At 41.8% G+C, this 9,120-nt stretch overlaps 2 protein-coding genes across 2 annotated transcripts; both read right to left on the bottom strand.

Moving 5' to 3' along the window:
* Window positions 1–776: 776 nt before the first annotated feature.
* On the bottom strand, window positions 777–7,278 carry LOC126374174 (glutamate receptor-like). Its single transcript, XM_050020659.1, has 7 exons — window positions 6,696–7,278; window positions 5,579–5,746; window positions 4,979–5,205; window positions 3,679–3,890; window positions 2,921–3,059; window positions 1,611–1,743; window positions 777–1,089 (listed from the first exon to the last, which is right to left on the bottom strand). The coding sequence occupies exons 1-7, from the start codon at window positions 7,253–7,255 to the stop codon at window positions 861–863; spliced, it is 1,668 nt and encodes a 555-aa protein (XP_049876616.1). The 5' UTR covers window positions 7,256–7,278; the 3' UTR covers window positions 777–860.
* A 288-nt stretch (window positions 7,279–7,566) lies between these two features.
* On the bottom strand, window positions 7,567–9,070 carry LOC126374185 (lanC-like protein 3). The gene has a single exon (XM_050020680.1). It carries the CDS (start codon window positions 8,929–8,931, stop codon window positions 7,633–7,635), a length of 1,299 nt encoding a protein of 432 aa, XP_049876637.1. The 5' UTR covers window positions 8,932–9,070; the 3' UTR covers window positions 7,567–7,632.
* Between the last annotated feature and the right edge of the window lie 50 nt (window positions 9,071–9,120).

Here is a 9,120-nt window from a genome sequence, read left to right as displayed (position 1 = left end):
GGTGTTTACAGGAATTAGCACCAATGACACCCTAAGAACTCTCCTCTTCCTCCACTTGATTCAGCCTCAACTGAGCTTTTTTGGTATTTTAAAGTTGACATTTTTTGGTATTTTAAAGTTGACATTTCCTTCTTTTCCGTGCCAGTTTGTTTTAAGGCATGTGTTTTCGTGTTGATCCCGTGCAGTTGGCACTATTAGCCGTAAAATCACTTCCACCGACCCGCAGTAGAGCAGCGTGGTGGAGTATGCTCCATACCCCTCCTAAAGACTTTAAAGTAAGACCCAGAGGGGGTGAGGTAAGCGCCGATACGAATTGGTGCGGAGCGGAGAGTTACCGTTCTATACGTAGTATTATTCTTTATGCTACTGCTGTTTTGCAGATGACAAAATAAAATCAGTAAGAAAGAAATTTTATTAGTAAGCATGCTGCGATATTCATATCATACATTATTATAATTATCCTTATTGAAATAATATCATTTAGTATTATATTTATTGACCAAAAATCTCAAATTTCTTCAAAAAAAGTCATTGTTTTTAAGCATTTCTAATTGTTTTAATCCCAATATTCCTACCTATACTCGTTAAGTTACCTTTCATTTTCTTACCCACCGAAAAAATGAACGAGTAATCGACAGTCAAAATTTGGGTTAGGTGGCAAATCGCCCACTAAATATCAAGCCTGCAAGCGAGTTTTAGTCTACTCGCCTGAATGGTCTCATGAGAGCGGTAAACTGGACCACTCTCATACTCAGAATGAAGGGGTAATTTGACCCTAAAATGTTGCACACGTTTAATAGGCGAGCCACCCAAAAAAAAATGTAACACGTTGATTTTAGGCAGAAATTTTAATTAAATGTTCAGTTAAAACTAAAACGTATTTTGTAGAATTTATGGAGTAATATCTCTAACGCCATTATGAGTGTGGCGAGGAGACATCCGGCGAGCAGCGCGACGAGCGGCGTGGCGAACTCGCGCACAGATACTGATATCAGGCTGGTGTCCGGAGTGTGCACACACGCGGGCTTCGGTTCATCCCACACGGACTTGATACGCCGCATCAGACCACTCTCGAACATCTTGCGAAGCCTACAAAGAGACGACGGCTAATTTAAGAACACTAAGACCGTCTATTGTGCTTATTTTTATTCCTATGTTTATGTCCTGTGTATATCATCATCATTACCAGCCAATTAACGTCCCCACTGCTGGGGCACGGGCCTTCCCTATGGATGGGTACGGAGATCGGAACTTAAACCACCACGCGGGCCCAGTGCGGATTGGTAATGCAGCCGGGACCAACGGCTTAACGTGCCTTCCGAAGCACGGAGGAGCTCTAGATGAAAACTTTTTTTTTTTGGTCACCCATCCTTTGTGAAAGTTACTTAATTTCAACAATCGCAGACCGAGCGCGTTTACCGCTGCGCCACCGAGCTCCTGTGTATATGTCGTTGTGCAATAAAGTATTATTGATTGATTAAGGCCGGGTTTCCACTGACTAAAAGCTTAGGCTCGAAAAATAACTCTTAATATGACTCTACCTACCCCTTCGAGGACACAAAGTTTTTTTAATGCTCTACTAATATCGTATGTTACTATCGGTACGTTACCCGTAAGCGAAGTGTTCCTTGTACGGCGATTTCTTCTTGACCACAGCTGCCATGTTCTGTGGCGGGTAGAGCGCCACCTCATGCGCCTCGCACAGTTCCGCCTCGTTGAAAGTGTTACGCATTATACCGTACGCTGCAAACAACGAAGACCAACTATTCTTTGTATAAAAACACACCTTTATGCTAGAACACGTCCCGGACTCTTCATACAAAACACCTCGTGTTACAAAGACACTACACATTGACATTATATCGCATCTGTTTGTGTGACGTCCATACGATTGAAGACTAAAGTAAGACCGAGGGGGGTGAGATAAACTCAGCCGCTAGTGGGGAGCGGAGAATTGCCGTTCTATATGTAGTATTTTCCTCGAGCGATAGTAACAAAAAACGAGTTCAGTTGCTCTTTCCTGTCGTAAAAACCGACATCACATTAACATTATGACACACTATTCGGTTGTCCTTTATCACACATGATGGTACGTAATGGCGATGCGCTAATCACGGATCATTATATCAGTATTCCATCAACCCGCAGTGGAGCAGCGTGGTGGAGTATGCTCCATACCCTCTCCGGTTGATTGAGAGGAGGCCTGTGCCCAGCAGTGGGACGTATATAGGCTATTTATGTTATGTATATCAGTATTAGGACTTCGTATCTAAAGTGCCTTTACTTGTAGCTCTGCCCACCCCCATAGATACCTACTAGCGTAATTTATGTAGATATGCATGTACAGCTTCTATAGGCCGGAGTGAGATGTTGGCTGTGTTCATATAAGGAACCCAGACCTACGGGGTATAACGTAGAACCCTTGCCCAGGGATACGGGTGAAGACCTCAACGGTTGCAGAGGTGGAGATGGGAGCCATCGGTACGGCAATGCATGACGGAAGGGGCGCGTCACAGGGACTGTAAGCTGAAACCACAGAGCAGGCAGCAGTAACTGCCAGTACTATTCAAAGCGGAGGACAGGAGTCCTAGCATGGCTTTGATATATACTAAGTACTCTAGGCGCCATCCCAATCGCGTCAGACAGAGTACTGCGGGGCGGAAGGCATAAGGGAAACCACTGCCCTATTTTTCCCTAAAAATTTGCATGGAGAATGCTACACCGACAAGAGCGTGGCTCTTAAATTTGTGATAGTATGTATGTACGTACTCCCGTCAAATAGGCTAACGAGGATGCTCCGCGAAACCTGCGAACGCCCCAGGAGGCTAGACCCTTTGGAAAGATGTAATTTGCCCACTATTGCCAAGAATTACGTCACGCATAGTGGACCTTTCGAGAAATTTATAGCTAAACCGCTTACCTATAGAATTGTCGACTAGGAAAGCAAACCCGCCTTGCTTCACTAACATCATACCGTGTTCTAAAGAAAAGAAATTATTTCCCGACGCAGATACGATCTTCTTCTCATACATCTCTAAGGCTACAGGGTCTGTTGTATGCTGAAATTAAACAATAGTCTAATATAATATAAGTTCACGACTGTATCCCAATTGCGGTAGTCAGAGGTACATCCATCACAAGATAAACTAAGTACCCACACCGCATCGAGCTTTCTGTTAGACCAACATTCTTCTTCTATCGTGTGGGTTGTGAGGTGGATTACCAACCCCATCAACCCTAGTGTCAGGGCTACTATTAAGCCGCCAAAGTCCTGACATGGCTCATGTAACGACTACTTAACTACATCAGTAAGTAGTAACCGGGACCAACGGCTTAACGTGCCTTCCGAAGCACGGATCATCTTACTTTTGGACAATCGCCGAACGACGACGGAATGGCGGATCAGCCTGTTATGTCCTAACTATTTTTGTGATATGTCCCCACGGGGAATCGAACCCAGGACCTCCGGATCGTGAGCCCAACGTTCAACCACTGGACCACGGAGGTCGTTATCTTAATACTAAATATACAATTTATCTATGCCCTGCATAACTGTTTAAAAAGTTTGTCTACAGGAAAGAATCTCAAGTAATAACATGTAATTATATCTAATAGTAATTTGTAAGTATATCACAATAAATGTATCGCATTAATACTTACACAGACAATGGAACAAACCTTAAAGAAATCTCTGTTGTACAGTACATCATGTATTCCAGCTTTTAGATGACTGCGCAAGAGATCTTTGGGCGTTCGGATGGTCTTTGGCGGATCACGTAGCAACCCAGACACGACCGTTGCATTGTAATACTGATAGATGGTCAGCGCAAAGACGAATGTGACGAACATCACGAGCTTGATCGATGTTGAGCTTCTAGAAATGTCGCTGCCTAAAAATAAGAAAAAAGAACTATAAAAGGACGCCACACACAACAACAGTATTATCGCTATCGACCCACTAGGGTCGATTAATTCTTTCCAATATTCTTCCTCTCAGACAACGCCCTGAGCCGAGGTTCGCGCCCAACTGGGCACCGTCAGACCTGTTGTGAGAGCCCTCAGCGCTCCCCATTTGTCCGGCCAAGTAGTTAATGCCATCTGCGGCAAATCTACAATAAGTAAAAAAACGCAACAACAGTACAAAAACATCAGACTCAAAACTTACACAAATTGTCAATTAACTACTTATAAAAGAACAACAAAAAAAGGAAGGCTGGCTGGAGGAAGCATTGGAGAGAGAATCCTGGAAGAAATTCCGGGAGGCCTTTGCCCAGCAGTAAGTAGGACACCCCCCATTTGATGACATAGCTCACTTACTATACAGCGAGTTAGTGACATCGTAACGAATAAGTACTGAGAGGGATGATTCAGTTCATTATTCTGAGTTAATATCAAGTGGAATTTTCCATCGCAAAAGTATGGAATTGAAAATAATTTAATAAAACTAAAAAAACAACAATATTGCGACGGAAAATTCCACTTTATATTAACTTAGAATCATGGTCTGAATTCATCCCCCTCAGTATTCGTTACGATGTCACTAACACCCTGTATAGAAAAGTATGCGACAAAATCTACCCGAGTACAGCATAATTGGGTAGTGTACCTACTAAGTTCAAGATAAATTATGAAATTCTGATCACTAGAAATAAAGATATTTAAAACTCGCAAAACATTTATTTTTTTCTATATTTAACTTATTTACGAATTTTAATCAAGAAAAACGTAATAAGTCCGATATTTTATAACGTTTTTCTATGACGTCACAGTGTGCTTTTTCATACAAATTCCATTAGTAATTTCGTGTTTTGACGTTTAGTAAAAGGTAACTGATTTGACTAGTTTGAAACTAGCCTATTCAAACAGCCATAAATCATAACGGCCAGCAACACAGTACCTTGTTGACTTTTTTTTATGTGACTTATTGTAGATTTGCCGCAGATGGCATTAACTACTTGGCCGGACAAATGGGCCTTACCTTGTTGACAAATGGCACTCCAAATAACCAAAACGGCAAGACTAATCGAAGAGTCTCCGTGGTCTCCTTCGACCCGCAAAGGCTTCAGCTTCAGCATGATGCAGAGGATCGCAGATGATGCCGCCAGCACCATTACGATGCAGCTCCACACTCGATTGGTCAGGGGCCGTATAAATATCATGAAGTATCCACCAGGGTGCTTCGGGTGACGCAGGATGAATACTGGCCTAGGGGCATAACATAAAAGTATAATGAAATGCCATAACAGCCTCGGTGGTTTAGTGGTTAGCGGTGGGCTCACGACCTGCACTGCAGGTCCGCGTTCGATTCCCCATGGGGACACTGTCGATATCACTTTGTGAGACTGTCGTTTGTTTGGTAAGGACATTATTATCGATTTTTTAAAAGACCCTAAAAAAACTGGGTACCCGGTTCTGACTTGTGTTTAGAACCGAAAAAACGGGTTTCTGAAATATGTCCGGTTCTCGATACATTACAAACCGCGACGCATCCGATTTCCTATCTGAACAAAAAAAAAGAATTTGCCCCCGTAACAGTCCCAATACCGTCTCTGCCTGCTCATCAAGCTGATTAAAGTACCTGGATTGCCATACTTCAATGGTCGCGTCCACTACCCTGGCCCTCTCCAGACGGAAGAAGATCGGCGACCCTCCGATGTCTGTCTCATTCCGTTGCAAGGTTCCAATCATCCCGTCGAAACTCCCGTTGTGGAGGTAGCCCCATGAATTCGTGCGGCTCAATTCGTAGCTATTTGGACAAGTCAATGGCATAAAATTGAGGGTTTAGGTATGCTTAAAAACAACACTAACACACTTGGCACGACCAGTGCAGACGGCGATACGGCTCACCGTCTATCACGTTGGTCTAACCGAAAGTTCTTCTAATTAAATAAAAGAAAGAAAGAAACGTTTATTATAAAGGGACACCACAGTAACAAATATAAAAACAAAACACGGAATTACACATAACTTAAATGAAAACATACAAGAAAAACAACTTACACAAGAGAGAAATGTGCGAAATGAGAAATGTGAGTGTGAAGCTCTCTTCAGATGTGTACCTTTGTGTGTGTGCGTGCGGGCGTGCTTGCGTGCGTGCGTGCGTGTGTGTGTGAAATGTGGGTTCTTAGTATGTACATCTTGCGATGGATGTAACTCTGATTACCACAATTGGGATATACTTACATTATTAGTCGTAATTTAAGCTTTATGTTATGTTAAGTGTTATGTTATTAAGATTAATATGATAAACCGTATGTGATGAACACATGATCAGGCTATCATGCATGGTATTGGACACAATCCCATCATATTGGAATGTACACAATCGTCATTATCTCCCTAGGGTTATCCCGTTTTCACAGGGTCCGCTTACCAAACCTAAAGATTCGACAGGTCCGTTTTTTACAGAAGCGACTGCCTGACCTTCCAACTCGCGAAGGAACACCAGCCCAATACAGGTTAGGTCACAAACCTCCGAAGCAGTTTTCGGGAGTGTGGGTAGTTGAAAATCAACTGAATGATATCATTTTTCCTTCTTCTTATCGAGTGGGTTGTAAGAATACAACCTCATCAACCCTGGTATCAGGGTTATTACTGAGTCGCCAAAAGCCCCTGACATGGATCATGTAACGACTACATACTTACATAATATAAGGACATGACATCATGAGTTTTTTCTTTACTGTATAACTCACCTGAAATTATACATATGTCGTAGGTATTTGAGGAGAGTGACGTATTTCAACTTATGCAGCGTATCAGATTTGGACAGTTTAGACCTCTCCACATAATCTTCGAAAGTTTCGTTGACCACCTTTTGTGTCACTACCACCATTGCTTTCAGCAACACGCCGCTTAAATTCGTCCTTCTCTTGTCTTCCAAATGTAACGACGAATTCCAGTACCCTATTCGCTTGACATAGAACGACCCATGGGTATAAAACCCAGTGGTATAAGCTTCATAGAATCGGTAGAACTTTTCCTCTTCTCTATAAATAATTATTACGTCAGAATCGATTTCTATAGGATACTGACTCAATACGTTTCGGGTTTCCAACAAGTTCTCTGTGATAATAAACCACTTGAAAGAATTCTTGAGCATCACACTCTCATCCATATTATCGAATATAGAATCCCAGTTGTCGCACGACGTATTTAAAATCAAACCGATTTTATGATACGAAAACGGTATCTCCAAGAGTGATGACGAATAAAAGTTCATATTTGCAATTCTAATTTGATTTTTGTAAAACATTTTTTGTGCCAACACTGAGACGTACGCGTTATTGCATTGATAATTAATAGCATAATTAATATTTTTGTACTTAAAAACATCAATGAGTAGAGTTATATCTGGCGGGAATAAAATCGAAAAAAATATGTTGAAACTAGACAAATTCATGGTGGTCAGGAGTATAATGGAAACCTATTGATTCAGTCTAACGCGCAAGTGACACAAAGATTGGATTTGATAAGTAAAATGCCGTGATTATTGTCAACAGATCATTTTATATTCAAAATGACGCATGACATGTAAATTGCTACCTATTAGAGAAAAGAAAAAGATTGAAAACAAACACTTTTATTAATATCAATCAAACTGGTACACAATTTATTACAACAGTGAAGACATTACAGTTTATCATAAGTAGTGAAAACATCCTGGAAAGGAAATTCAGCTTTGTCAGGCACTAAAAGGTCTGCAAGGAAGCACACAGTTCCAGCTGTACCTTCATACAAGCTCTCCGGGTTATCTGGCAGCCGAGCATCTCGTAGGAACTCGTCGCTGTTCAAAAAGTCAGCAAACATTTTAGCTCGGTATAAGTACTTATTATCTCTTGTCAACCGATAAAGCAGCATGAATACATAGCCATTGCCAGCCACACCGTGGCACAGGCCGGGGCCCTTACGAAGTAATCCCTTGCGCCAGACAATCTCACCAGCTCTAATACAGGCATCTAAGAACTTTTGGTCCTTAAATACAAGGAATGCTTTGGCCATGAGATAGATTGTACCCGGTGCACCATGGCACCAGTGAACCAACTTATGGTCGCTCAGGCCTATCTCCTCCATACAACATGGCCAATTACCTTCATCGGTTTGCAGTGAAACAATAAATTCGGTGCTTGCTTTGATGTCTGCTGCTGCCGACTTATTAAACTCCAAATAGCCTGGTACCGTCAACAATATCTGCAGTATATAACTGACACCATGGGCTGCACCAAGATATTCAGTGTTATAGTAATGGTACATCAAGGGACACGGGCTTTTGTGCTTCTTGGAATATTCCCTACCATTTGCCACAATCATGTCACAGATTTTGTAAAGTTCTCCATTCGTAAGAACTTCTGTTTTCAGTTCCCGCCGCATCCAAAGCGCGCCTGCGATGTACCCAGATCTACCAACAAACAGCTCGTCACCACCACATTTCAGGAATTTTGGGTGTAAGTACGAGTTGTATAGAGACTTGTAGGCTTTGACCGATTCTATATACTGGTCGTCTCCCATTTCCTTAAACAGTGCCGCGGCAAGAGCGTATGTGCCGGCGTCGCCGAGCAGGAACGAAGTTCTATCACCGGCAGACGTCTCTAAAGCAGGCTTTAGATACTCCATTCCTTTCTCGAGGTAATTTTTTTTATTTTCGGAGAAAAGAGGGTTCTTGGCCAAGTAATAGAACATGTAAGCAACACCGGTAATGCCGACGTAAAGTCCACCTTCGACATTCTTGTGCGAAGGCACCAGCCGTTTGACAGTATTCTTTATGTAGTCGTCAATGTGATGGGATATTTCCACTTTATCTACTGCAACCACAGCATCCGGCCTAAAGTCCTCAAAAGGATTCTGAAAATATCGTACCATCTTGTATCCGAAAGGTGAAAGTCCGGACAAAAGCTTTTTGAGAATTCGAAACGATACTATTTTTCTACTCATGCATATAACTCAGAAATCACAATTTTTTAAAATTTCCACATTGTTTTATTATTGTTTTTATGTTTAATTTCTTCTTCTGTTCCGACTTCTGCGAGAATTTTCTTGATGCTGTTTTGTTTATTTTTTTTTTGCGCATAGGTTTGACAGATATGTAATGTAGGCAACATAACAAAATTAATTTTAAAAGTG

Source organism: Pectinophora gossypiella, chromosome 17, assembly GCF_024362695.1.
Source record: "Pectinophora gossypiella chromosome 17, ilPecGoss1.1, whole genome shotgun sequence".
NCBI classification, from domain to species: domain Eukaryota; kingdom Metazoa; phylum Arthropoda; class Insecta; order Lepidoptera; family Gelechiidae; genus Pectinophora; species Pectinophora gossypiella.
Note: the sequence above shows the minus strand (reverse complement) of the source record. Positions and strands in the feature narration are given on the sequence as shown.

Bases quoted from the DNA above. Each gene is read 5' to 3' on its own strand.
- LOC126374174 (XM_050020659.1), bottom strand. From the start codon at position 7,255: ATGTTTTACAAAAATCAAATTAGAATTGCAAATATGAACTTTTATTCG. The intron at 3,060-3,678 runs GTTTGTTCCATT...GTTTAATTTCAG, and splicing joins ACAACAGAGATTTCTTTAAG to CATACAACAGACCCTGTAGC. The intron at 1,090-1,610 runs GTAACGTACCGA...GTCTCTTTGTAG, and splicing joins AAGGAACACTTCGCTTACGG to GCTTCGCAAGATGTTCGAGA.
- LOC126374185 (XM_050020680.1), bottom strand. From the start codon at position 8,931: ATGAGTAGAAAAATAGTATCGTTTCGAATTCTCAAAAAGCTTTTGTCC.